The sequence below is a fragment of the Panthera tigris genome, chromosome C2, assembly GCF_018350195.1.
Source record: "Panthera tigris isolate Pti1 chromosome C2, P.tigris_Pti1_mat1.1, whole genome shotgun sequence".
In the NCBI taxonomy this organism is placed as follows: Eukaryota; Metazoa; Chordata; class Mammalia; order Carnivora; family Felidae; genus Panthera; species Panthera tigris.
In genome coordinates, this window is record NC_056668.1 from 2,662,641 (window position 1) to 2,690,439 (window position 27,799).

Genomic DNA, 27,799 nt, shown 5'->3' on the forward strand with positions numbered 1-27,799 from the left:
TGCAAAGACAGGTTGTGTTTATTGGCCTTGGCTTTGACGTGACAGACGCACTCTGCAGACGTGAGTACAACCGGACTGTAAACAGACGGTAAATTCAGAGAAGACACACAGATCAAAAGACGGGTTCTGTTTCAAGTTCTTTCCAACACTAACAACCGCTTCCAGGAGTCCTTGACCCTTCTTTGTGCTTTCGGGTAAACAGGAGTTACAAAGGACGATACGTTTATAAAGTGTAAAACCAAATTGTACAAAACCAACCAGACGAACGGGGGAAGAGGGAAGATGCTCGTTTTACAAAATACCGTAAGACCACCAGCATTAATGTAAATCATTCCCATTTTTGGACTTCCAAGCCCCCTTAGCAATCTTCCTAGGAAAATAACATGCATCAAATAGAAAATTGGTATTCTAAATACATTTTCTTCATGTGATACATTCTTGTTGTGGGTATAGGTAATGAGAATGAAAACCTTTTTCTTCTTCCTTCCTTTCTTGCCAAAATGTAGGCATTAAAAGTAAACCACAGCAAACCTACTGAACTCACCCACAGAATGGAGTCAGGACAGACGGGGACAAGGGTGGATGGAGTCCAGGGCACCCGGGTCCAGAAGCATCGCGGGACCGGCAGGCGCATCTCTAGGACGCTCTGCGGGGGCCTCTGAGCAGACGGGCGCGCGTGTGCCACGAAGGGCAGGCCCGCGCTCGGCCGCAGAGCTGGCGCGCAGTCTTGCTAAGACACCTTCACGCTGCTGGATTATACGGCCCGTCTTTGAAGCTAAAGCGAGAACTGTTAGAAAAATAATCTGGCCAAGGATAACAAAACGCTTTTTTTTAAACAAAAACTTAAAAACATTTGAATATTCAAATCTAACCTTTTCACACGATCCGATTTGGTTTTGAAGGTGATTTTAAGTATTTTACCAAATGCAGCACATAACCCCATGCAAGCACCACCACAAAGTCACCTCGTACGTTAAGACTTCTCGTCACAATGACTACTTGACAGTTCAGTGTTCGTTATTTTCCTCGTGGCCTAATTGTGACAGCTTTAACACAGAGCAGGCAAAGGACAAGGGTTACGCTTCCTTCCCTGGGGGTCACCTGACCCTGCAGAAGCAGTATTGGAGATGAAGCCCTGCCACGATTACGTGATTAAGAAACCAAAATCAAATCAACACAGTCCCACGATCCCGGGGGCGCCCCTTGTCACCCGAAGTGGTGGCTGGTCCCACAGAGGCAATGCTGGGGTCCCCTCTGGGGGAGGAGCGATAGGGGTGGCAGCTGTCACTCCTGGGAGGTCCCCTGGGCAGAGAGCGGGCCAGGGAAACACTGGGCACCCGCGGGCCGGGCCTACAGACCCCCAAATCTCCTATCTCTTCCTCAAGTGTGCGATTTGTTATTTCGTTCACTCAAAAAGGAGCTGGGGCGCCCCGGTGACTTTCCTTGGGCAAAGACCTGATGTCTGAATCTGTGCCCCGTCCATCACGCGGGCTCAAGGGACAGACGTAGCTTCCCTATGCTCTGTTCCTGTTTTTCCAACTGAAGTCTGAGTGCCTCCCACTGATGTGTGTAATTAACTAAAATCAGAACTCTATGAAAATCTCAAGTGCAAGCTTCAGTATTTCAGATAAAAGGTAGCTGCGAGCAAATAAATATGCACGAGGAACCCTTAGCGGCTGCTTATTTCTGCCTTCTGGCAGGAACTCGGGTTTTCAGACGCTGTTGCCACACCTCTGAAGAAATGAATTTTAATCTGAGTTGGGAAAGCTGCTTTTGGGGACACCAGTCACTTTGGGTGCTGGCGCAAAGGCTCGCGTGTAAAGAGGAAGGGAACCGGAGCACGAGCCCGGGAGGAAGGCGCGTGCTCGCGGTCCCAGGTGAGAGCCGAGGAGGGGCACTCACCGGTGAAGACACTTTGGGCTGGCCTGAGAGGTAGGAACACAGGGAAGGAGACGGGCCCAAGGGCCGGAAAGAGGCGCCCCGAGGACAGAGGCTCTCCCCCCCCCCCCCCCCCCCCGTGCTGGGCACGCAGAGAAACTACCACCGAGTTGCTGACTGGGGTTCGAGCCCAACACAAACTGCCAAATGCCCACAAGGCCAGGGGAAAGGTGGAAAGCCACTGGAAACCAGCCCAGCACGGCAGACGCAGCGCTGAGCACCCAAGCTCCAAACAGTCGGCTGGCCAGGACGTCCCCTCCAGGCTCCCCCGGGGCCTGCAGCAGGGGGAGTGACGGTCACACAGCTCAGCTCCCGCACCGGTGGGGGTCAGAGAAGTCAGCCGCGAACGTGAGACCCCGGAGGGCTCACGCACCAACAGCGTTTGTGGCAAAACCATCACCAAGATGCCCGCAGAGGGGTGGAGCGCTAGCGGCTCTGCTCAGACCTCGTTTGTACGATTTACGGTGATTTATAAAACAATAAAAACCGCCCACCTTTTCAAAGTTATAATTTATAGAATATCTGTACAAAAACAGTCTCTAAAAGGACTCTGCTGCTGCCCTAGAAAAAGTCCATAGCCGTGGGCCTTCTCTTTGGCGTGGCGCTCAGCGGCTTCTTGGTCCCCAGGGGGGCGCCGGTGGGTGAGCCGGTGGCGGTCTTTAGCACGCCGTGGAGGGGCCTCTGCTCAGGGTTGAAGGCCACTCGGGAGGGGCCCGTGGGGCTGACCAGGATACTCTTGTCTGTCTTCTTGAATTCTGTGGCGGGTGAAAGCAAGGCCACGCGTCACCAGGACCCGCATCTCTCCGTCCCTCCCGCCCGCCCGAGCAGCGTCCCCCGTCGGTGCTCTCGCCGCTTCACACCGCCGGTGGCCTCGCGCGGGCTGGGCCGCTCGCTCCGTCACGAGGCCCTGCAGCCAGCGGGCCGGGAGCTTTTTGAGGGAACGGGAGTCCCTATCGAGGATGCCTCACGGGAGCGCGTGAACAAGTGCCGAGGACAGCGCTGGGGGGGGGGGGGGGGCGGGTTCTGAGAGGGACTCTGGGGGCCCGGTGGCGGCGGAAGGCAGACGGACCCGAGGCTCGAGCGGATGCAGGAGGAGCCTTTCTCTGCAGGTGACCTGCCACTCCGGCCGTCTCCAGCTCCCGGGACAAGGCCTCCCTGACGGTCCCTCCCCACCCTGCACGCGCACACGACTACTTGTGGTCCCTACGAAGAGTCAGGTCTTAAACTCATCGTGTACTTTCAGAACGTGTGGTTTCCGTTGAACCGAACCAAAGCAGTGAGCGGCACCGACACCAAAAGCAATGAGACGAGACTGTCTCTCTTTTCCTGTCTCCTCGTGGGCAGGTGACTCCACGTGTCAGCAGAGGCAGCTATGGCTGGGGGGCCGTCAGATGCCCCCAGGCTCTGAAGCGTCTGGGTGGGCAGGTCCGGGGACACAGCCTCCTTCCAGAGGCCCCGAGTCCCCACGACCCTTGCAACTCTGGACAGCAGGACCTGCCGGTGCCCCGCGGGAGACGCGCCCCACACTCACCCGCAGTCGTGTTTCTGTTCAGCCCGAAGGTGACCTTCTTGGAGCTTGAGGGCGTCTTGTCTCGCTGCAAAGGGAGAACAAAGGGGAGTAAGTCGGTGGCGGTGGAGGCCCCGGACCTGGCATCTCTGGCCACATAGCGGCCTCGTGCTACGTCCTTGGGGAGGGAAGCCGAGCACGGTGGTGTCTAACAGCTTCTAAGTGACGGCAAGCAGCTCGCACTTCAAGGCCGTGAGGACCCCACCCACTGAGTTTTAGTTTTAGCGCGTACGTGGGACGGGACCACGCACCGGGACGGGCTCTTGCTCAGGGGGCAGGACGCGCCTCCCAGAGCCTCCCAGACTCATTTCGGTGTCCCAGCAATTCATCAGTTAACTAAGTCGTTTCTCATTTGGGAAACTCCTGGACGTGGACCACTCTGCATGATGAAGCACCTGCCTTTGCTGCGTGGATCCCACGATTCCACTCCGCACCGTAAACGCTTTACCGGAGGAACTAGTCCTCTGTGCGCCAAGTCTCAGGCCCTCAGGCGAGTGTCCCCATGACGCCCTACCTGGGACTAGTTAACATGGCAGTCACGGGTCCAAGGCTATTTACACAGCAGCTACTCCCCGGCGAGCCTGTGCCCCGGCCTGTCCCTTGATCCGCAGCACTCAGGGGCAGCTGGCAGAGCTGACCCTGTGCTCCACGACAGCCGCCGCCCTCTCCCGCCACTGTGACGGGGACAGTGCCTGCTCCTCCCCGCACCTGACCAGCCCCGAGTCCTGGGCGAGGGCCCTTGTCCCGGTCCTCCCCGTCCTCTAGGCCCGTTTCGTGAATTCTAAGGTGAGGCACCACCCACCTCACCTGCAGGTGCCCCGACCAATCCCTCAGTCCCTCCCAGGTCACCAGGAGACAAGCCCTAGGACTGCTCGGGCCCTCTGTGCCCAGCAGACCCGGGCTCCCTGAACAGGCCCCCAAGTGCCATGCCGTGGGCAGAAGCAGAGTCCCGGCGCACAGGGCCCCAGGCGTGGCCTTTAGGCAGGAAGGGGCTGTGTGGCTGTGGGGAGGGCGGAGGCGGGGGCAGGGGGACCCGGGGCGCTGGGCAGAGCTCACGGACCTGCCCGGCAGGGCGCACAGAGACGGCAGAGGCACTGCTGCTCTTGGCTTTTCTGAAGAACAGGGGCTTCGGTAAGAAGGGGGTGTCGAACCTCACGAAGTCATTCTCCGTCCTCAGCTGCTGCTTCTTTGAGGGGCTGAGAGCCCCCCCACCGCCCTACGTGAGGGAGGGGCGAGAGGAGAGGAGAGGAGAAGGGAGGGGAGGGGAGGGGAGGGGAGGGGAGGGGAGGGAAAGAGAGGGGAGGGGAGGAGAGGGGAGGGGAGGAGAGGGGAGGGGAGGAGAGGGGAGGGGAGGGGAGGAGAGGAGAGGGGGGGAGAGGAGGGGTCACACCCAAGCACAAGGAGGTGAAGCGGGACGGGGGAAGGGGTGCGCACGCAGCCAGGCGGGGCCCCCAGGATGCAGCGTCTGTAGCTCAGACACCCCACGCCCGCCGCTTCCCAGACGAGGTTGACGGCACCTCTTCACGTGGCAGGGCGCAGTCACGCGCACACGACGGCTTCGCTCTCGTGGCACCGTGCCCACCGGGCCAGAGGGTGCCTATCCTCCCACCCACAAGACCCGCCTTTGTGTATCTTTAAACTTAGGTCCCCTGTTCTGAGGATTTCTGCCTTTCAAAGGCCACCTGTTAAGTAATTCGTTTTCTTTTTTCTTTTTTAAAGTTTACTCATTTTGAGAGACAGAGAGAGCAGGCAGACGCAAGGGGCAGAGGGAGGGAGAGTCCCAAGCAGGCTCCACCCTATCAGCGCAGAGCCCAACGAGGGGCTTGAACTCACGAACCACGAGATCACGACCTGAGCCGAAACCAAGAGTCTGACGCTCAACTGACAGACCCACCCAGGCGCCCCCATTTTCTCATTTCTGATCCGAGACATCGTCCTCCACTGAAAGTTCGGTAAGAAAGGGCAAGGGTGACATCTAGTGAGGCCCTGCGGGTCCCTTACGGGCAGATAAGGAACATTCACTGGGTGTCTAACAGCTGACCAGCACCCACGGCAAGGACCCCGCTCCAGCTCTGGGGTCCCCGGGGTCCGGGAAGCCCAACGTAGCGGACGTCGCGTTGCTAGCCTCCACCAGGTCTTGGTGTTCCTAGCCGGGGAGCGGGCTGCCTGCCCTCGCAGAGCCCACAGCGCTGCCGGCGAGGGGCAGACCCGGGGGGCCTCTCTTGCGGACCTTCAGCCCCACTGGCAGAGACACAGGGCCTCGTTTGGGAGGAAAACCTCCCGTGACCCGGGGGCTTACTTCGCGGTAGTTCTAATCCTGAGAGAGGCTGCCAAGGGCCGGAGGAACGAGACAGATTTCCCTGACGTTCTCGGCAAGGAAAGAGCAGCAAGTGAACGTGTGAAGGGCCAAGGGGCGACGGTACAGGCGACAGAGCTGGTCAGGGAAAGGTCAAAGGTGAGAACAGGCTTCCCGGAGCCCGCTGGAGAGTTCCGAGGGCTTCCCCAGCGAAGACTCGCTCTGACCACAAGCTGAGCTAACCGCTCGGAGACGCCGTCGTTCTGGGATCAGCACAGAACCCAGCCCACTCAAGTTCCCGCTGAGCAAGGCCTCGGCGAGCTAACCGCGCACGGCAGCGCCGGCAAGTGCCAGAGCGGGACGCGGTCAGCAGGCCTGTCCTGGAAGGGCGGGGAGTAAATACTGCGGCCTCGCGGCTCACGAGGTTTTCGCTTCTACCACCACCGCTGAGACGTGAGGCCGCCCTGAGCGGGCCCCACGTGACTGGCGTGGCTGGTGTCCCAGCGGAACTGTGCCGTCACGGGTACAGATGCCTCCCAGAGCTTGACCGCTCGCTTACGCTGGCTCAGACGTATAAGCAGAGGCGGCCTCTTCGTTAAAGAGCAAAAGAGAAGAAAATCCTGGGCCCCGTCTTTTGCCGAAAGGGCCTAAGGACCGGCCAGGAGCTGATGATGAGTCGAGGCCAGCGCCTGACAGCGACTCGGTCTGTGCACTTACGCTGCGGGACGGCGGCGCCCCCCACGGCCGTGGGCACGACGTCCCGGCCTGGTGCCCACCCTCCCGCAGCCTCGGAGTGGCCTCATGGGGGACGGGGAGGGCCACCGAGAGTCTCTATTTCCTCGAGGCTGGACGTGCCCCCCACCTGCCCCGCGACGGCTGCCTTACCAGAGCCTGGACGAGCCTGGCTTCGGCCTTCAACCCTCCGCGGCGCTCCAAGTCACACATCTCTTTCACCTTCTTTCTCTTTTTCAAGATGGCGGCTTTCTGATGAGACGGGTCGCAGAGGTCAAGGCCGCTGGGCTCCCCCTTCTGTTTCTTCAGTCTCCTGCCCGGGGGCAGGCCGGCCGGACGGCCCTGCTGCTGGGGTGGGGGCCAGGCCAGCGCGGGGGGGCCGCTGCCGTTGATCGGGAGGGCTCCGAGCGTCCTCTGCCTCTTCTGGACCGGGGCTCCGCTGGCAGGGGGTGCCGGAGGGGACGGTTCCCGGGCCTCGTCCCCCCGAGGCAGTGGTGGTGTGGACTCCGAGCTCTCGCCCTGGACCCTCAGGCTTCTCTTCCTCGGTCGTTTCCTCTTACCCTGCGCTGGGGCGGGCCCCGAAACGCTGTGCTCCTGGGGGCGAGGGCCAGCTGGTGCCCCCGGCTCAGCCGCAGGCATTTTCTGGGCTCTTCCCGGACTTCCCTCCGGCTCCCCGCCCCCGTTCTGTTCTGGGGGCAGGGCCGGAGCCCCCGACCCTAAATGCTCTGGTTGGAGATGGACCTTCCTCCTCTTTTTCCCTTTTCTCTTCTGAACACCGTCTTCGCTCTCCTCTTCTTCAGCAAGGAAGGACTTGTTTCCTAGAGACACACACGCCAATACACAGGTGCCCACGGCGGGGAGACGGTTTCCCTGTGTCCCACCCCCAGAAGGGCCCTGGCCCTCCGTGTCCCCCACACCCCGCAAGCGTTGTCGTGGGCGCCATTCCCTGTCCCAGCTGGGACCACAAACCCTCCTAAGGCCTGTTCCCACAGGGATGGGATGGCCATCACCACGGTTTTCAGGCCCTACGGCACTCCCCACGGGCCCGGGGCGGAAACAGAACACAGGCTCCCGAGGGCGGGGTCTATCTGGTTCTCCACCTCCTTGCCACCACCCTGAAGCGGCCCCCAGGAGGAAATGAACGCTTGTAGCTTAGGAGGCTGTAGCGGTTCCACAGAAAACAACACACATTCAAAGCTGACGCTCGGCTCTGGAAGGACCTAGGGAGACCCGGCCCAGCCTGCCAGGGCTGCAGGGGCGCACGCCGCTCCCCGCGGGCTGCCCGCATCCTCCACCCCATCCCGCATCCACGGCAAGCTGTGCAGCTCACCTCCTTCTTCCTCCGGGTCGCTTTTCTCTAAAAGTTTATTTCCTTTTTTCTTGTGCTTTCCTCGGTTGAGCGTTTGGTCATCTCCCTCAGCAGAAATGTCCTCAGCAAAACTGAGCCGGGATAGGCTGCCTGCGGACACCAAAGCCACTCTGGTCAGCTTAGAGACTGGCAGACTCTGTCCCCACCTGACACGGGAAGATTCCCCACCTGAGTCCTGTGTGCTCATCTGGGCTCCTCACCGCCTCCCCAGCCCAAGCCTGCCAGCTACTGATGGGGACCGTGCACGACGGGTGACACTGTGGGGCCTGCCCGTCTCTGCACCGCAACCGGGGTTGGGCAGCTGCCCCCCATTCTAAGTGCCCAGGCGCACGGGGGACTGGGGGAGCCACCAACTCACTCGTGTCCCTGTGGACAACAGCTTTGCTCCAGGGGCTCAACTGACCACAACAAAGGAAAGGGGCCCCGAGAGCTTAACTTCTCTTCTTCCTAAGGAATCAAACTGGCACCTTCCTCGACCACCAGAAATCCTTCCCGCTAAGACAACGATGCCCCCCTCCCTCCGGCCTCAGGTCTGGATCCGCTGGGTCCCCGGGACGGGAAAGCGGGCCGGCTGGAAGAGGCCCGGCACCGTGGCTCTCACAAGGGCCCTGCCGAGCTGACGCCTTTCACAGGAAAAGGCTGCTATGTCTTGTGTTCCCAGTCAGTGTCACTCAAGCCCGTGTTTCAGTATCTGGCGTGAGCGTCTCAGTGGGGCCCTGCTCACGTAACGTCGTCAGGGGTAAACCTCAGACATTCTCACCTTCGGAGAGATCCCGAAATCTGAAAGAGAAATCAAGAGAAGTTCTGAGAAACCCCCTTCTTTCCATGCTCTGCAAACACCTGCACATAACTTTTAAGATGTGCTATTTGGACGTGTGTTAAGTTCACTTCCTTCTCCCTCTAGAAGGGGAGGCTTGAGGCAAAGGCCCAAAGTGGAGGACGAATCGCCCTCAAGGCCAACATCCTCCAAGATGTGGTGATCCAGAGATTCTATCTTGGTTCGTTCACATAAACTGAAGAGATGAAAACTTCCTTCTTCAGGTTGAAGCTGCCCCTTCTCGTCTCTGTTCGCCCAGAGGAGAAAACGCTCCACCCGGTGCTGGTGTCAGGACAAAAGGGTGAGGGGCCGCGTGCTGGCGGGAGGCAAGGACTCCGGCGGCAGAGCACCGGGGAGGGGGGCGCGGACAGCAGGTCTGAGTCCAGCCCTGCCACCTGGTGGCTGCGGCCTCGGGCCAGCCGGTTACCTGCCCTGTGCCACGGCCGGCCCATCTGTGAGGTCAGGAGTGACAGGTCTTACGGGGCCTCTCCGAACATGACATGATGCATGTCAAGTGCCCCGAAGGGCGCCTGCTCCACAGAGGACAGTTAACTTCGGGTGCCCCCTGCCGCCAACCACGGTGCTCTGTGCCAAACCGCCGGGATGGCCACAGTGACACCCACTACCACATCTGGCCCGGCTGCGGTGGGGGTGAGGGAGTGGGTTCTCGAAACCCCTGCCCACCTCGAGAACACCTAAGCAGCATACTTCATGCCCTCAGGACGCGGCCCGGGAGGGGAGCTACGGGCACGTGAAGCATCCGCTGCAGAGGTGGGCGGGGGGGGGCAGCCATGTGCGTGCAGTGCTGCTCTGGCTACAAGCGAGGAAGGCCGGGCGGACGTCAGCGGAGCGCCCGCCAGTCACTCACTTCTTGATGAGTTTGGAGAGACGCTTCCTGTTGAAGGGAGGGGTGTTCTTCCTGTTGGTGATTTCCAGGAGTCGGTCAGCAACAGCCTTGTAGTCGAACTGCGTGAGAACAACGAGACGTAAATGAGACGTAAACCCGCAGCCAGACCGCTGACTTAGAAAGTCATTCCCACTGCTAAGAGAAAGCAGCAGCGTGGATTCCAGAAGCATCCAGCAACAAGACGGTCTTATTAAACACAAACGAGTGCTAAGGTTTGGTGACCAGATGGTTAAGCAGTATCTTTGAAAAATGTGCTGTTTGTTCTTGGGGACACTATTCTTTATCTGCTTTATTTATTTGTTTATTTAAACAACAACAACAACAACAAGACCTGTGGGAAAACACACCACATAAAGTTTGCCTGGGTGTGTGCTTCTTCGCAAATTCAGTCTCGGTGTCCAACTCACACTCGGTAACACGGGAACCTTTCCTTATGGGAGAAGCACCGAGCTGGCCTTGTCAGTACGAATGGAACAGATCCCAACGGTTCAAGCCAAAGTGAAGACTGACATCTTTCAAAATTCTGTCACGTTTACGTTTCTTTGTCTCCAATAAGCTCGTGTAAGGAAGGTGACTTCGGCGAGTGAAGGGATTAAAGACGACTTAACAGGCAGGCCTTGTGGATAATGAGCTCTGACCCTAATTCCCAGCCGGCCGGGCCACTCCACGGCAAATCTACGTCGTACCGACCTGGAGCAGGGGCCCGGCGTCCTCCAGGCGCCCGCCGCCTCTCGCCCCGTCGTCGCGGACGCCGTCCATCCCGGAGTGCTGCTGGCTCAGTGCTGTCAAAACACACCCAAGACGTAGCTGCAAACACAAGGCAACGACTTCTTCCGGAGGAGCCACTGCCTCACTCAGCGTCTCCTTGCAGAGAAGCCCCTGCAAATACACTTATGATCTCCCCGAAGAGTCTCGTTAGAGGAACTCTGGGAGAAAGCACACATCACACATTCTGCCTTTTAATCACATCACAGACACATCAGCTGCCGCCCTCCGCACCCCCGGCCCAAGGCCAAGGGGTCGACCTGCGGTTGTGGCAAAAATCTACACCGTTATCACACTAACTTCTCACGGAGCTGCTGCAGGAGACAAATTAATACCGATGCGACTTGTAGCAGTCAAAGGATAATTCAAGGAGTGCTGAGGCCCATGAAGAAGTAGATAAAGACTCACAATTTTTCAAATCCTGTGAGTTCGTTAGTGGTGTGGCCTCAGGGCACAGCCTGGAGAAGAGAGCAGGACCTTGTGCTTGCTAACAAGCACGACAGAGGAGCCTGGGAGAGCGTCTCTGGTTCAGACAGAAACCTGGTGCGCAGGGGTGAGCCAGAGACAGGTCCCGTGACCACACGACACTTGCTCAAGGTCATCTGATTAATTCTGTCACCTACGTGGAATTTAAGATGAGACTTTTTCTCCCTTTTTAAGGTAATGATTTTTCTGGTTAAAAAATAATGTATGGTCACTGTGGAAAACTTACAACAGACAAAAGTACAAAGAAAACAGAAGTCACCCATAACTGCCACGCACGACCGACAATTGACATTTTGGTATCTTTCCAGATTTATTTTTATTTTTTTAAAGCTTATGTATTTATTTTGAGACAGAGAGCAAGAGAGCACGAGCAGGGGACGGGCCAAGAGAGAGGGAGAGAGAGAATCCCAAGCAGGTTCTTCACTGAGTGTGGAGCCCGATGTGGGCTTGAATCCACGAACCGTGAGATCGTGACCTGAGCCGAAATCATGAGTTGGACGCCTAACTGACTGAGCCATCCAGGCGTCCCTCTTTCCAGATTTTTAAAGGCACAATGTTAAAAACACACTTGGCTCCTTGTACAGAGAGAGTTTGGTGTTCTGTTATTAAAAAATGTGTAGATTAAATCCCATTACTTTTTGAAATCTTTGCTTTTTAAGGGCTAAATGACATTTCAGTGCCGCGCCGAGACGCCGTGAACCACCGCCAGATTGGATGGGCTGCAACTTGGGACGCAGGCTGCACGTGCAGCCGCTACAGACGCAGGAGCAGTCCGCACGGTGTCCGCACGGTGCCCGCCCACAGCGAGTGTTATCCACCCAAAGCGAAGGAGCCCTGGAGGGACCTGGGAGACCAGGCAGCAGAGCTACAGAAACAAGTGTGTGTTTGCAATGTGACTGCTGAGGACCCCCTTGCAGATACAAGTCAACATTAGGATGTCTAAAACCTCCAAAAACCCAAAACAATAAAAACAAATAAAAACCAAAGGAAGAGCAAAACAATGTAAAACCTTCGAGGGAGTCGTGGTCCCGGGAGAAGGCACGTGCCCGCCACCCAGGGCCCCTGGGCAGGTGTGGGCCTTCCACGCAGCTCTGCGCCCTTTCTCTGGGGGAGCCCATGGCCGAGCCACCTGCGCTGACCTCCAGGTCGTAGTCAGCAAGATTCCAGCACATATATCAAAAAGTGCTCATCCGATGAGAACTTTGTGTAAAAAAAAAGACTGCCGCAGGAAATTCTTACCGGTCTTCTTTCTACTGACGGTTTGTCTCCACACCACCTCGTTTTCAGGCGTTTCTTCTTCAGAGGGCTCACCCTCGCCCGCCTGAGGCTTCTGTTCCTCGAGGGTCTCTTCAGGTCCAAGAGGAGACTGGTCCACGATGACTTCAAGAACACCCCTAGCTATAGTCTGCACCAATGTCTGGCTGAGGGTGTGTAAGAAGAGGGACGAGAAGCTGGTTACAACAGAGGGCCTGGCCCTGGCCCGGGAGGGGTGTGGCGGGGAGAAGCCACCGGGCACCTGGTGTCACCCACTGCCGTCACCCACCGGCTGCCGCGCTCCAGAGCCGGCCAGGTGCGGCTGTGGCTGTGCAAGGCCGGGGGTGGGGCTCGTGCTGAAAGCAGGCAGGGCTGTGGCCGAGGGAGGGCGGGGCTCCTGGAGGCCTGAGACCACACCGCAAAGCCAGTGGAGCCCAATTAGGATTCCGAGCTTCCAGAGTCCGGCTTCCAGAAATTCGGAGCTCAGCCGTCCCGGCTCTGGATTAACCAGCCCAGGTACTCGCATGGCACTTCACAAGTTTACCCCCATCACCCACAATGAAGCACCAAATGAAACAGAGAAAACAAACACAGCAATCACTTACTCCTTAGTCTTGGCAGCGACTTTGCAGAATGGATCAATGAACCTGAGATTCTGATCTGCCAAAAGCTGAAATTTAGAAACAAAGTAGGGAAACAATGAGGGGAGAAAAAGAGCCTTTGCTCCTGATAGGTCCTAGAGAGAGGAAGCATTTGCAGTTTTCACGTAGGCTGATGAAGGTCAACACCTCTCCCGGAGAGCCGCTCCCAAGATCCGCTCTGCGTGAATCATCCAGACGCTCTGGGCCAGGCTAAAGGTCATCTAAGGGTCACGGCTGTCTTCCAGCCACCGGGGCATCAAAGAACCCCCCCCCCCCCATCAACCCGTGCTGCTCTGCGTTCTCTCCCTTACAGACAGGCTCTGCTCGGACACCATCGGAAACTGTTCGGACTGAGGAACTATCCCTGCTTTCTTTTAATGAAAAGAATACGTGTTCGCTGCGGAACACTCGTAAAATAGTGTGAAACTAAAACAATAAAAAAGGCCTGGTAATTCCAAATGCAGATGATCACCTGCAGGCTAAAAACACGTCTCCTTTCCCGCACTGTCCATTCACGCGTAAACAGCGTGGGAAGAGGCACGCCACTGGCACTGCGGCGTCTGTGGCTTTTTCCCTCCTGCTTTTTAAAGAGTCAACACTGCGAGCACATCCTGCTGTTATGACTGGACTGTGTAGGCGGCTTTCAACTGTTTTACAAGGAAGCCTTCCGAGAGCGCCCTCAGTGCACGATCTTCGTTCACGTGCCCCACTGGCCGCTTAGGATACATTCCCGCACGGGGAAGGGTTTGTCAAGTCGGGTGGGAGAGGCGCTGGGGACACAGGTGGCGACAGCAGCCTGTCCTCCGCCCTCCAGGCCCACGTGGGGAAGAGCCAGAGTCCGGACCAGGCGAGCAGCCGTGTCACTGCCGCTGGCGGGAAGTCTGCTCCTTACCTCTCTCCCTCCCACTTTGGACAGTTCGTCCAGGTAAATGCCGATGAAGTGGAACTTCACTCCATCAGGAGACTGGCTCTCAGGGTGCAAGATCTCCTTCATCAAGACGTCTAAGAATAGCTTGATTCGGCTGAAGAACACAAAGCACACGGCTCCGTTAACCGCAGCGTGGCCGAAGAACACAGTCACGTTCACCCCCGGGGCCACACCGCCTAACACGACGCAAGGCTGAAACAGTCCCACGAGGGAAACGCAGCCACCGAAATCGGTCTGAAGTGCGGCGTGTGTGCTCAGCCCCTCGAGAAGCCTCTACCGGGCTGTGAGCTCTTCACGCGTGGGGAGCTCTGCCTCTCACAGCAGGTAAGAGAACGGGAGGCAAAGAGGAGCCACTTCGTACGAGCTCATGGAAAGGCTTGAGAACACACTGCTACCTCGCAGGTTTCGAGGCTGCCCAGTGCCTTCCCAGATCCTTTACCGACCTTTCTTCCCAGCCATTTCGCTTCAGAACTTCAAAGGACTGCCTCAGGACCAGACGGATCAGCTAAAGACGGACAACAAATTGGTTACAAAAGGAAAAGAAAGGTCAGTTGGCACAGCAAAGACCCCAATGGAACTGCTACAGCCTGCATCTCCGAAGTGAAAATATCGTCACGACAACCGCATTTACCTTTTCTTTTTTTTTCAATGTTTGTTTTGAGAGAGAGGGAAAGAGAGAGAGACAGAGGGAGACAGAATCCAAGCAGTCCCCACACTGTCAGCACAGAGCCCGACGCGAGGCTTGATCTCACGGACCGTGAGATCATGACCCGAGCGGAAATCAAGAGTCGGACGCTCAACTGACTGAGCCGCCCAGGCGCCCCGCACTTACCTTTTCCTTTTCCGCAGAGAGTGTTAACTAAGGATCCCACACTCCTCCCCAACAGCTGAAAGAGCAGAGCCGCCTTCGAGCACATATTCGAACGCCCTCCCTTGATCGCGTTACCTCTCAACACACTAAGCCTGGAGCCCCCTCTGCTTCACAGATAAACCTTTTCCCGTTGTTCTCAAGACGCTCAACATCCCCCCTTCAGGGGCTTCTGAAGCAGACGGGGTAAGGTGCTCAGATCTTACCATATAGTACTTGCCCAGGCGCAGCCGGTCTATCCCCTTCCACTCTCGATTCATCGTTTGCCAGAAGGTTTGAATGAACAGGTGTTCTGCAGTGAACAAAAGGCTTTGAATGCTTGGTGTTCACACTCATGCGTTACCATAAAGCAAGAAAGTAACAGAGAAACAAACTAGCATCACTTGTCATTTACCTTCTCCAAGGGTTTTCGGCAGCTATTTGGTCAATAATTAAATACGCTCGGTGATTTCCTTCGTGTTTGAATAAAAACCTACTAAGACAGGAAGGCTGGTACTATCTTCATGTTCAGCTACAATGCTCTGTGTGGCCTTTGTCTTTATCGACTTACAAGGCCAAGTCTATTACAATACTTCTATTAAATATTTTACTAAAATATTTTTGGTCTATTAAATATTTTTATTAAAAAAATATTTCTATTAAAATAAAAAACTCTCTGAGCCACATCTACGGGCCCTTCCCACCCACCTACACCTAACAATGGATCCAAAGCCCTTAATTTTGATGAACACTTGGACGAGCTGCGTAGAAACTCAGCTTTTTGTTTCATGTTCTGTGTCAGCTGGATGAGCTCTAACAGAACATTCTATTTTTGTCTTCTGGGCCATGAAACTACCACTTTTCCATCCAAAAATAACTGTTGATTTTCTTGGTTTGTTTTACTTCTTTTTGCATAATTCTTTCTTGATAAGTGAAAACCTAGACGATATTCCACGTGCGGAAGTCGGCTGGGACCTGGCTGAGACCTGGACAGCCACTGGGGTCACTAAGGCCGGGTGGATGGCTCTGCTCCAAGGAGCACCAAGCAGCACCCACCAACTCTGCCGTCTGTTTCTTCCTTTGTCAGTGATCAAAGCCTGAACATCTCAGGAAGAATTCACCTCTCCCTCCGCTCTTCTTGGTACAGCGGGGCTATTTTACGGTTTATTACCAATGACGACCTCAACTGGCTCCGGTCTCCAGGAGGACAGCCAGGCACGCTGAGCTTATAGCGAACACGGGCACAAGCACACGTGGCCCCTGGGAGTGTTAAAGCAACTCAGAATCTGGAGACTCTGGAGATTTTCATTTCTTAAACCACTGTTTTGAAATCTTTTGAGATGTCACCCGTGATTCAACCGCACAAGGCGCCTCTTTTGTTTGCCCTCTTTTGGGATCCACATCTAAGCTCATCACGGCTCTCCCACAGGGAAGGTTTGTCGCCTGACATCTGCACACTGGAAGGAAGCCCCAGGTTCACGTACAACAAGCCCCCTGGAAAACTGGAACTTGAAGGAAGGAGAAGAAACAATATTGCCTAGTTTCCTAGGCAAGTTACCAAAGCTGATGAACAAGAAAGTTTGGAAAGTCATGAAAACATCAGGACTTACGGGCCTCCGAGTTGTTAACAACGTGGACGAGCTGGGAAATAGTGTTTGCTAGCTCCTCCTGCAAAGGCGGGGTCGGGGAGAGACAGCGGGGTTATTAGGCGGCAGCACGGAGAAGGGGACAGCACCGCAGCCTGCTCTCCTCCCGCATCTGCTGGGGTCTGGACCTCCCGTCACGTCAGGATTTGAATTTTACCGGACGTGGAACTTCTGATCCCAGCGGACTACAATGTAACATGCCCGTGAGGGTCACGCTGCCTGGTTAGAAAAGTATCTCTAGCTTCAGCTCCAAACGAGCTGTCAATTCCTGGCTTCAAAAACATAGACCTTAAAGTGAGATTCTATTCTAAGCCCCCAATCCCGGAACACGGGAGCCGGCGAGGGGAGCGCCGATGGGTAGACCCGGGGACTGCCACTCCGCAGGGGTGCGTGTGGAACCAGGAAGTCCTGTGCTGGGCTTGCTCGGAGGCAGGCTGCAGAGGCGGGGGTGGGGGGGTGAAGCAGAGGTTAACAGCTCCCCTCCAGGCTCTGTCCAGGGCAAGGGCTCAGGTGCACAGCGCCTGCTACAACGCAGCAAAGCTCATTTGTGGGGACACTTGGCCGGGCTGGCTCTGAGAAGAGGCCCACCCTGGGGAGCGTCAGCGAGAGAATCCTGTTCACAAGTTACGAAAGAAAAGAACAGTCCTCCTCGGCATTCCTTGCGCTTCACCTGGCCTCGAGTCCTCCTCCCCCATTTTAACTGAACTCCAGACTGGAAAATGACGCTCTCGTTCACGTTTTCTTCCTCCGCTAAAGCCGTCGGCTGTTACTTTTGAATGTAACTTACAAATATTTTGCCCTGCTGTCCTACTCAAAATATGTTCAGTGCAGTAAAAGCAATAAATCAAAGCCCGCTACTACGCGGTCTGGGAAAGTGGCAAAGTTGCACGTTAAAATCCAGACAAATACAATCTGTGGCGTTTTATCTATCGAAGCGTTTCACACCGCGTTCCTCAAGGCTTAGCCTCCACTAGCTGTTACACACCAGAACAAAGGTCTGTGGACACCGAAAGCCGTTTCCCTACAGCGCCTTGGTGGTGGGGCTCAGGGTGCTTGGCAGACGGGTCCAGAAGCACGTGCACATCTGTGCGTCTCCACGGACTTCGAGGGTGGGATGTCGGGTGGGGGGCCACCGCTTGCTTTACAGAGATCCTGGCCCCGGCAAGGTGGCTGCCCGGTCCTGGCACCCACTTAAATCATGGCAGAGGTGAGCCCAGAGCCCGGTGCTCACAGGCTCTCGGACTAGTGCCGTGCCCTTATCGACCACGAATAATAGAAGAGGAAACAGAAACTAAAATAAGTCACGTGACACCTACCATGGAACCAGCCTATGAAAGCATGACAGCGAAATACCCAATCTCCCTTTATCCATATTCTTTGTTGTTTGAAAAGGTGACTTGGGCACCGTGTCCCTCTCTAGATGGACGAGAGGTGGGCAACTGAACCCCGGGCGGTGACTGCGAGCTGTTTCTGTGCACGGGGGACCGACACAGCAGGGAACGAGCAAGCCCCTTCTATCCATCTGGGCCACAACACCCAGCCAGAGGACAAGGGAACTGTGTGTTACCTGTAGGAGGGGTTCGTCCTGCACCCACATGCAATAGAAGAGCCCTTTCCATATTTTTAGGAGTTCTTCTTGACTGAAACCTCCTAGGGGACAAAACAGCACAGACGTCTTACTTCAGAATCCTCCCATTTCCTGTCCCAGCACCTCGCGCTGCCTCACGGGCAGCGACAGCAATACCACATTTTCATTCTTTCGCCCGCAATGTCTTTTTAAATTTGAGGCACACACTTCCTTGTGGTACAAAATAAACACACACGGGCCATGTAGCTTTATCATCTCATCCTGCACACCAACACTTTCATCAGTCTTACAAAATAACACCGCAAATCCTACGAAAGATGAGGATTCGCGTCCCGTATACCCGGCCCCACGGAAACCGGCAGAGCCCTGGGATATTGTTGCAAGGATACCTTTTTAAGGATCCTGCCAAGAGGTCAAACTCGGCGAAACCCTGATCTCTTTCCCTCCTGGTTATGGTTTTCACTTACTGGGCAATGATAGCCGGTTTGAAGGGACATCAACCTGGTTAGCCTTCTTCTGACTCATTTTCAAGCCCCGTACCATACCTCTGACTGAGCTACGAGTCACACATAGCCTTCTAGGTCCTGGGCAGACCCCAGGTGTCATGGAGAACAAACACAATCCTCGAGTCTTGGGGCATGTTGCAAATGGCCTGTGTTAATACTTCACTAGCAGGCACTAGGAAAAATCTTTCGGAATATCGAAGTAGGACAAACGAGGTAAACCTCACAAGTACCTCACAATACGCATACGTTTGGAATCAATGTAATTTCAACGTACCAAAAGAGAATTAAAAAGTGGCAAACAAATCCTTTTTGATGTACTGAAGTTTACTTAGTATATTCGGAGTGAGCTTCGTACCTTTAAAGATACTGACATACCTAGGTATTGGTTTCCAAGTTATTGAAGACCTTTCTCATATCAACAATTTTATTAGGGCACATTTTTATTCTTTGTGATAGTTTCTCACTTAAAATCCATATACCAGAAACTACAGTGAAGTTTATTACAATACATTTCCTTTAGGGGTTGGGCAAATCATGTGGCAACTGCCCCCCCCCCCCCCCCACGCTTGTTATGGCACAAGCCACGCCTGGGCGCCTATCGCTAGCACAACTATGGCGCCGGTGACTGATTCCCTCGGACCCCCAGATCGGAGACCGCCGCAGTCAGGACCACAGGAACTCTGTCAAAGTGACCTGTACTTACATTCAGTCATGTTAAGACTAATGAATTTGGGGTTGGGGCAAGGATCACCAATGGCTGGGAAAGCATCAGATGAAAAAGCACAGTGGAACTTGGAATGGATACATGAGGCCGGCAACACCCAAACCTACTGACCCATCTGGGCCCGCAGACCCGACTCTCCATTCAATGCAGGATGTAATGCAAAAGAAGGGCACAGCACTCCCCGGTAAATAGTCTTACCGAAACGAACCGACATCATGTCGAATCTATTTAATATCAGCTTGGGGGGAAATACAGGAGACAGAGGAGTATGTCAAGTGAGACCATGGCATGTAGCTAGCAAAACCCCAAACACGAGAGACTCCACGGGGCAAATGGCGCAGTTCCGGCAACAAGCAAGCTGCAAGAGGGAAAACCACGGATGGGCGCCGCAGACTGAACGACCACAGGCAAACCGGGTCTTGCTTGGATTCTGATGAATCCTAGAAAAATGGAGATGATGACGGGAAAACCCAACAGATTAGGTATTTCATATAAAGGAGTTTTTTTAAGAAAGATGTGATAAGGGTACATCACATGTTAGAAGGAGTCCTCATCTTTTAGAGATACATACTGAGGTACGTGGGGAAGAAATGAGATGTCTGAGATTGCTTCCCAAGGCTTTCGTGGGAGGAGGAAGTGGGCAGATGACACAAACCGGGTATTAACAGATGCTGCAGCAGAGTGACGGGTACGCTTTTTATATGTTTGAAACAGTCGTAATAAAAAACAAGGAAACAAGCACTGTATGAGGTTACCACAGCGTTACCATGGGCTGTTTCAGTTCTCTTTGTGTAGAAAACTCTTCACAAGGGGACTAGAAAGCCGTAACCACAGGCAAACTTACGAGCAAACAAGACTGAACGTCGCTGGTTCCTGTGTGAGGCCTGGTGCTGGGTATCCCCGTTTCTGCCATACCGTTTGCCCCTCCAGCGCTGCCCACTACCAGGCAGGGCCCAGCGGGGGAGGCAGGGGTCTAGGTGGGGCTCGCCAGACACAGAGGGGAGCCGGCAAGCTGGGCTTATTCCAAATTAGCCTGAGTCCTCTTGGCCACAGGGCTGGTTCGAGGCACAGACGACCTCCTCGCCGAGGCTCCTGCTCAGGCTTCAGGAGAGTCGCTCTCTCCCAGCGGACTGGAAGGGGACACGGTCCGCACCTGCACTCGGCCACCGTGCCACGTGCTGGGGAGCCTGCCTGAGAAGGGAGCCGATCTAGGGGAGCAGAGTCCGCTGTGTAGGAAACAGTTCTGGCACTATCAGTCGGGCTCCTGCATGAGGCCGTGCTTGGTTTTCCCCTTCAAACTAGTCTGGCTTGGACAGTCTGTCAAGTTGTAACTGAAAACACACTTTTATTGCAAAAAGTTCCTATTCGTATATTACACCAGAAGTTACACAATCAAAGGTGCCTTGTTCACTACCTCCTGGACCCCAGAGGGACCACTGCTATCTGCCTGAGGTACATCTTTCCATCCAGATCTTTCCTGTGCTTCGACATAACACTTACATGCAGCACAGAAATGCACAGATGCATAGCTGTGTATATAACCCGAAAAGCATCGCATGTTCTACATACTCCAAATTCTGGCCTTTTTCACTTAAAAATAGCACCGTGTATGTTGATCTCCGGAGGATTGTTCTAAGTGCACCCGTGTGTCAAATCAGCACCGAGTGACGATGCGACAGACCAAGTAACTGTGCTGAACCCACGCCTGTAGGAGTTGGAGGTGCGGCAAGCTCTGTAGAGGCTTATGTAACGGAAGACTGTGGATTTCAGCAGAGTAACAGAGCGACAGTGGATCCCAGACGGCGGGCAGGAAAGGGGCTGCACGTGAAGACATATTCTCAGTGTTTCATCCTACGTGAGGCAGCAAAAGTGTGGTGGTCACAAACCCACGGTGAGGCCCCAGCTTGCTACTTACTAGCTGTGCTGCAGCAGAAAACCGTCAACGAGCCCGTAGGCCCGTGTCCTCGCCTACAACACGTGCACAGCTCATGGTCAGGGACAAAACTGAAAGCACGTACGAGAAGCGCTTCGTAAGAGTGAAGCACGACCCAGTTGGCAGGTGTGAGGATTGTCTCGTGTTCTCCACCCATAGGCCACTGGAGCTCTTTTCCCTTTGGAAACATGTATTTTCAATACACGTAGAAAAACCACTCATTTTCACCCAGGAGTTTAGGTGGTAAAAACCAACTACCAGTTTCTTTTAAACTTGTTTTTAAGTCTTTTTAAAATGTTTATTTACCGACTGAGAGAGAGAAAGGGAGAGAGAGAGGGAGGGAGGGAGGGGGGGGGGAGAGAGAGAGAGAGAGAGAGAGAGAGAGAGAGAGAGAATTCCAAGCAGGTCCGTGAGGAGCCTGATGTGGGGCTCGATCCCAAGAACCACGAGATCATGAGCTGAACCAAAACCAAGATTCAGAGGCTTAACCGAATGAGCCTCCCAGGCGCCCCTGGGGTTGAGTTTCTTTAACTTAATGTCGCTTAAGTTTCTGGCAACAACATACGTTTAGTTATTTCACAACAAACGGGGTGAACACGAAGTGAGACATGGGCTGAGTAAATTCCAACAAGCTGTGAAATGAGAAAGCCTGACGGCCACTGTCAGCGCATGATGAGCTCAGGAGCCATGTGAGGTGGGGGTGAGTCCACACCAGGGTCAGTCAAAACATCCACAGCTCTTGGGGAGCCTGGGTGGCTCAGTCGATTAAGCGTCCAACTTTGGCTCAGGTCATGATTTCACGGTCTGTGGGCTCGAGCCCCGCGTTGGGCCCTGTGCTTGACAGCTCGGAGCCTGGAGGCTGCTTCCGATTCTGTGTCTTCCTCCCTCCCTGCCCCTCCCACTCTGTGTCTGTCTCACCCTCTGTGTCTGTCTCTCAATAATGAATAAATGTTAAAAAAAAGCAAAAACAAAAAAACAAAACCACACACACACACACATCCACAGCTCTCATTTATTCTCGCTTCTCGGTCCAGGAACCCCCAAACGTGTCAGAATGAAGAGACACTTTCCCCATCACTGTATCTGAGACCCTGGCAACTCTCAGTTGTACAGTTATTTTATGTGTCACCAAATGAAAGAGGGCAAATAAAAGTCACAAGGTGGACTTCAAGATACATCTCAGTTTCTGTAGATGTCAAATGTGTCAAGTTGCAGAATAGATAAAACTGGGGGAGTGGGGGGTGGGGGTGGGGATTTGTCTCTTTTGTTCACTGCCCTATCCCTGGGGCCAAGAATAACAATAGCACGCAGTAAGTGCTTTGTGTTTGCTGAAGACAGACGGATGATCTCTCGTGAGTAAAACCACAGACAGTGGTCATTCTGTGAGTGCTCTGTGTGAACAGTTAAAACACCAGAGCAACATTTAGCTCCTTTAAGCACTACAAAGGTTTCCAATTTGTTTCCAAAATTACAAGGCTACGGGGGCGCCTGGCTGGCTCAGTCAGTAGAGCATCTTACTCTTGATCTTGGAGTCCTGACTTTGAGCCACATGCTGGGTGTAGAGATTACATAAAAACAAAAAATCTCACAAAGCTATTTATGTTGCTCACGGGCAGTTCTTTGCATCAGTAACATTTGAGATTTTATTTACTATGCCCGAGACAAAAGGCAACAGACTTTGGGCCTGCCGGTGAGATGCAAATGTCAGGACAAGTTATTTCCCACCTTGCATCTCACGTTGATGGGGGCATAGTGGAGGCAGAGGCCTTGCCTATTTTGCCGCGCCTACGACATTCGCCTTGCAGCTCCTCTTATGCAGGCCCAGCGTACTCCACGCAGCGTGGACATGGTGGCAAACAAAAGCGTGAAACAAATCACTCTCAGTGTGATGGGCGCAGAGCAGACAGGACCCTGGGGGCACTGGTGTAAACCCCCTGACATCATGGCCCTGTGTCCCCTCAGCATTTCAGATCCTGAGCCTGCTCATCAAAAAGGTTTGAGCAACAGGTTCTGTCTGGCCATCTTGGCCCGTATGTACTGCATCTGGCCTCTCTTCCCTTCCTGTGTTCAGACAGGTGAGTCCGCGGATGCCTGCACGCGCTCCCACTGCTCTCACTTCCAGCCAAGCAGACAGACTGGAAACTTCCACCGCCGGGTGGGGGGAGGGGGCGCAGAATGATACACTATGATACACTAACAGGTTAGGAAGAAGCGACCTAAGTGTTGCCACTGAGACCCACTGGATAGTTTGGAATCCTGGAGGGGTGGGGTGAGATGGGAGGCAAGGCACTCTGGAGGAAGCTGTGTTGAACGGGATGCTAGGAGTGAACAAGAGAAGCAAAGGTAGAGAGCTGAGAAACAATGCGGATCCAGGACGAAGCAGTCACGTAGGGGCCGAGGTAGGAAGAGAAAGGGAGGACGGACCATTACCTGCAGACCTGGAAACCCAGGGACGTAGGTGACGTGATCGGAACCGCCTTAGGAAGATGGCCCTGGGCTGGTCGGCGGAAGATGGGTTTAAGAGCGGCGCCGACGGAGTTAAGGAGACTGGTTAGGAAGTGATCACGTTCAGAGGTCTGGCTGAGATGAAGGGGGTCTTCAGTGAGGTCAGAGGATGTCAGACGGGGAAAGATGGTAGAAGCAAGACACAATGGGTGAGGGGTGGGGAGCGAAGATCCGGAAGGAGTCTAGGCCGTCACCACGTGTCCAGCCAGAGTGAGCAGAGAGTGGGGACAGCATCCAAGATACGAGAACACAGGCGGCAGACGAGAAGCAGGAGAGAACGGGTTTTAGGGGGAGGAAAACGAGTCACCTGTGGGCCTCTGAGTCCGAGGTGCCCAGGGGACACCCCGGCGCAAGTGCCAGATCTGCTCTAGACACTTAGACTTAGGAACCTTCAGTGTACTGGGGATGCCCGAAACCATGTGAATGAAACCCCTCAGGGAGGTCCCTAACAGAACTGAAGTTAGGAATTCGGTCCTCATTCCTTTCTAGCAGACTTGCCATCAGACTGTTATTTTCTTTTCCCTGGGCAGTCTTTTTGGGATTTCTCCTCCAAACAAAACAAACTAAGAAAGTCAGTACTGGGATAGATAGTACCCGTTCTTTCAAGTAGACTCTAAATGCATTAGCATTAGCAGTAAATCCAAATTCATCCCTGCACAACGTAAAAGCTCCACCGCCTATGATGGTTCATGCTCTCGAGGGTTTACAGACCGCACCTTGGCTCAGGTAAATGAAATCCTTCCACAGCACCCCACCGCAGTTAAGAAACGAACTAGAAGGCCCCGTGTGACCTGGCCACTGCTGTCTTTTCCAACTTTAAGTCCTAACACCCTCCCCCTCTCTCACTTAACTGGTCTTCCAGCCACTCCTAGGGCAGCTTCGCTCTTCTCTCCCGCCTGTTGGAATCCGTTGAACGTCACCCAGAGGCCTTCCTGGAACAGCCTATGTAGAGGAGCTCCCTCTTCCCGTGATTTTCCTTTCCTTGCCTCCACTTGTAAAACTCTCTTTTAGTTATCCAGCCCCCGCCCCGATTTACTAGTGCAACTTTCAAAGTAGGGATTCTCTCCTCTCCTGTAACTCCCGCACCTCAGGTGGGTGTGGGTCAGATAAACACGTGCATCAACGGAGAGCACAGCAGAAGAAACCGGGCTCAGTTTGGTGACTCAAGGGGCAGGCTCGGGGTCGGACAGACTCGTCCACTCCCGGCTTCGCCACTCGCCGAGACCACCTCGCCCCTGCGGGCTGCAGCCCCTCCACCGTCACACCCGGCTGGCCCCAGCAGGAAGCGGGTCCCACCGCGCGGAGGCACACAGGGCCGCGGCGGGAGTGCGAGTCCGCGCCCGCCGCTCCCCCGGCTCCCCCCGGCCCCCCTGCCCGGCCGCCATGTGGCGCGGCTGACCGCCGGGCGCCCACCTGTCTCCCTCTGCGTCTTCACGCTGATGTACTGGCGCAGCTTCTTCACCGCGCGGTCCCGGATGCCCTTCTCGTGGGACGCCAGCCGCTGGGCGAACTGGAGCTCGGCCGGCTGCATGGCGGGGGCCATCGCGCCCGCTGGACCATCCCCGGCCGCAGCCTCCCGCCGCCCGCAGCCTCCCCCCGCGCCGCCGCCGCCGCCGAGCAGCCCGGGGCCGCGTCTGCGCAGAAGGCGGCTCGCTTCGGCGGCGGCGGCGGGCGGCGGGCGGGGGCGGCGCGCGGGCTGATGGCGTCACAAAGGCGCCGGCCACCGCTCGCAGCGCGTTCTGGGTGCGAGCGCGGCAGACCCAGGCAGTGGGCGGTGCAGCCCAGCTCGAGTTCGGTCTCGGTTTCACTCCCCTGCGCCTCCGCTGTCTCTTGTCGCCACATCTCTGGGCGTTTGGCGGCGAGGTTAGCTAGCGATGGGTCTTGGCCGGGAAGAGATGGATGGCCGTAGTCTACAATCTTTAAACTCACTCTACAAATCTCCATCCGATCGATTACTCACCTACGAGATAGACAGCACTGAGTTTTTAATTGTATTGGACTCCTCGAGCCGCCTCTGCCGGGTGGAGACTGAGAAGATGGCAGTCCTTGGGGGTTTTGGCGGGATGTTGGGGACAGCCCCATTAAGGGGCCGTCTTGACGGGGTCCAGGTCTGAGCCTCTGCTGCTGGCGGAGGCAGGGCCCTCCAGCGTCTCCCAATGTCCAGGTCCCGGGACAGGTCCCAGGGCAAAGACAAGTCCTGGTACAGGGGCAGGGCAGGTCCAGGGACAGGGTAGGTCCTGGTGCAGGGGATGGTAGGGCCAGGGTCGGGTCCCAGTGCAGAGGATGGCAGGGGCAGGTCCTGGTACAGAGGATAGCAGGGGCAGGGCAGGTCCAGGGATAGGGCAGGTCCCGGTGCAGGGAATGGTAGGGACAGGGTCAGGTCCCAATGCAGAGGATGGCAGGGGCAGGTCCCGGTGTGGGGCAGGAGTTTGGAGGGAGTGCTTGTGAGTCCATCCTTAGGCCTGGAGAGCATTCAGGGAACTCTGGCAGTGTTGGCTTCCTGCCAGCTTAGAAATAAACGACGTCTTAGTTATCGTAGTAACCCGGTACATTTGAACCTACAGGCTGCACCCTATTTTGTGAATTTAGTGGTCCTACTGGGGCAAGTAAATGGACTAGGTGGCATCTTATATGGTGGTCGTCTCAGTTATTTAGCCAGCTGGCTAGACTGACCTTCCCTATCCAGGGCTGACTTCGCGAGGAGTCTGTTGTCGGAGAGTTTCGAGCCTTGCTATTGGAGCTTAGAGCCCTGCGTGGGAGCATGGCCGCCGGCTGCTTGGCGGCTGTTCCTTTGAACACACAGCCCGTTGGTCTAGCGTCCCTTGCCAAACAGGAAAGGCCCAATCCCGATTTGACTTATTTAACTTGACACTTACACTTGGGTTTCACTGTACTTCTATTTTGCAGTTAACGAGTTTAAAGCCCCGGCTAAGCCAGGAGAGCCGACGCGGGATCTCACCATGCCCAACCCTCGTCCGTAAGACCGAAAATGCAGCGCGAACTCTGCGAGGTTTGAGCCTCGTGGCTCGCCGTCCTGACCACCCCCGGCGTGGATACGTTCCCGCTCTTTCTGGCGTGAGGGGGGGTCAGAGGGCGCGCCGCCGCGCAGGCGCACGGAGCTTTGGCTGCGGCGGCCATGGGCGAAGCAGGCGGCGCTGAGGAGGCCTCACGGGTCAGTGAGGGGTCCGGGCGGCCGCCATTCTCTTTCTCGCGCCGTGTGGCTGCCCTCCTGGGCTTGCCCAGGGCTCCTTGGACAGCCCTGGGCCTCGTCCGCGGGGCAGCGTGGCCCGGGCGGGGGGCTGGAGGCGTGGCGGGGACCCCCGCGCGGGGGCCGTGGGCGCGGCGGCGGGACATGCGGTCCGAGCCCGGCCCTCCTCGCAAGGCCCTAACGCGCCTTCCAAGGCTCAGTGCAAGGTGCAGGGAGGACGTAGACAACAGGTCGCCACGCTGTCGCCTCCACAGCAGGTGATGCGGGAGAGACCCGGGTTCACGGTCCGGTTCTGTTCCGTTAACGGCGTTACGCTAAGGAGGTCACTTAACCTGCCTGTGCCTCTGCTCGTGACCCGGACAACCTTGAGGGGTTGGGGATGCCAAGTGAGATGACCCCCCCCCCCCCCCCGCGGGCCAGGTGCCCCCAGCAGGAGTGCAGTGACCTTCCCGTTGCTCCCGAGGAGCCGGGTGCCGGGCCTGTCCTTGGCTTTCAGGAGGATGGCTTCAGGCCTCGGTGCAGGGAGAAGACAAAAACTGGCTTCCCCTTGCTGCCTGTGGCTCCAGCTGTCAAGATGTACCCTACGGAGCAGAGGGCGGGCTGGGTAGAGCAGAGCCCTGCTACGGAAACCTTCAGGAACGTAGAGGCGCTAAGGAAAGGAGGCTGCCTAGGGCTGCGGGTCGGGTCGTTGTCCTCCACAGAGAAATGTTAATAATCTTAAGATCTGCTTGTTGTTTTAGCAGGTGGGATCTAAAGAAGAATTTGTGAAAGTCAGAAAGAAGGACCTGGAACGCCTGACGACTGAAGTAATGCAAATCCGGGACTTCTTGCCCAGAATTCTAAATGGGGAAGTGCTGGAAAGCTTCCAGAAGTTAAAGATTGTAGAGAAAAGTGAGTCTTACCCTTAGCAGCCATCGGCGGCGACGCTGTCTGTTCCAGCAGACCAGTCTCCCGTTAACAACCGTGGGGCAACTGTGAATACGCCTCGAGGTGCTGCTACGGTCCTTGTAATTCCTTTTGGGAGAGTCAGATAAGACCTAAGGAACAGAGGTGCCCTCACATGAGGGGCTCAGACGCCTAAGCTCATGTTGGAAGAAGGGCTGCCAGCTCTTCCGGACTATCGCACCAGCGTCTCTTCCCCT

At 55.6% G+C, this 27,799-nt stretch overlaps 2 protein-coding genes across 7 annotated transcripts in view; one reads left to right on the forward strand and one right to left on the reverse strand.

Moving 5' to 3' along the window:
• On the reverse strand, positions 1 to 25,095 carry RRP1B (ribosomal RNA processing 1B). 3 transcript variants are annotated; one of them, XM_042998844.1, is made up of 16 exons: positions 24,863 to 25,095; positions 17,761 to 17,843; positions 16,158 to 16,215; positions 14,775 to 14,860; positions 14,144 to 14,205; positions 13,665 to 13,794; positions 12,737 to 12,801; positions 12,117 to 12,298; positions 10,317 to 10,408; positions 9,588 to 9,685; positions 8,663 to 8,682; positions 7,864 to 7,992; positions 6,687 to 7,351; positions 4,566 to 4,721; positions 3,470 to 3,533; positions 1 to 2,693 (listed from the first exon to the last, which is right to left on the reverse strand). In XM_042998844.1, exons 1-16 carry the CDS (start codon positions 24,990 to 24,992, stop codon positions 2,500 to 2,502), a joined length of 2,214 nt encoding a protein of 737 aa, XP_042854778.1. In that variant the 5' UTR covers positions 24,993 to 25,095; the 3' UTR covers positions 1 to 2,499. The 3 variants fall into 3 exon arrangements, with proteins under 3 accessions (XP_042854778.1, XP_042854779.1, XP_042854780.1); XM_042998845.1 differs by lacking the exon at positions 17,761 to 17,843 and having other exon boundaries at positions 24,863 to 24,947; XM_042998846.1 differs by lacking the exons at positions 17,761 to 17,843; positions 24,863 to 25,095 and adding an exon at positions 17,179 to 17,437.
• A 109-nt stretch (positions 25,096 to 25,204) lies between these two features.
• LOC102967336 (heat shock transcription factor 2 binding protein) overlaps positions 25,205 to 27,799 on the forward strand; it is a 92,944-nt gene continuing 90,349 nt past the window's right edge. For 3 of the 4 annotated variants that reach the window (XM_042998859.1, XM_042998861.1, XM_042998862.1), the window contains exons 1-3: positions 25,205 to 25,312; positions 26,357 to 26,621; positions 27,398 to 27,548. In XM_042998859.1, coding sequence (XP_042854793.1) covers positions 26,586 to 26,621; positions 27,398 to 27,548 — 187 coding nt within the window. In that variant the 5' untranslated portion in view covers positions 25,205 to 25,312; positions 26,357 to 26,585. The remainder of the gene's footprint in view (positions 25,313 to 26,356; positions 26,622 to 27,397; positions 27,549 to 27,799) is intronic. The other variant, XM_042998860.1, reaches the window with a different exon arrangement.

Bases quoted from the DNA above. Each gene is read 5' to 3' on its own strand.
- RRP1B (XM_042998844.1), bottom strand. From the start codon at position 24,992: ATGGCCCCCGCCATGCAGCCGGCCGAGCTCCAGTTCGCCCAGCGGCTG. The intron at 12,802-13,664 runs GTAAGGAGCAGA...TCTAAATTTCAG, and splicing joins CCAAAGTGGGAGGGAGAGAG to CTTTTGGCAGATCAGAATCT. The intron at 8,683-9,587 runs GTGAGTGACTGG...TTTCTCTTTCAG, and splicing joins CTCTCCAAACTCATCAAGAA to ATTTCGGGATCTCTCCGAAG.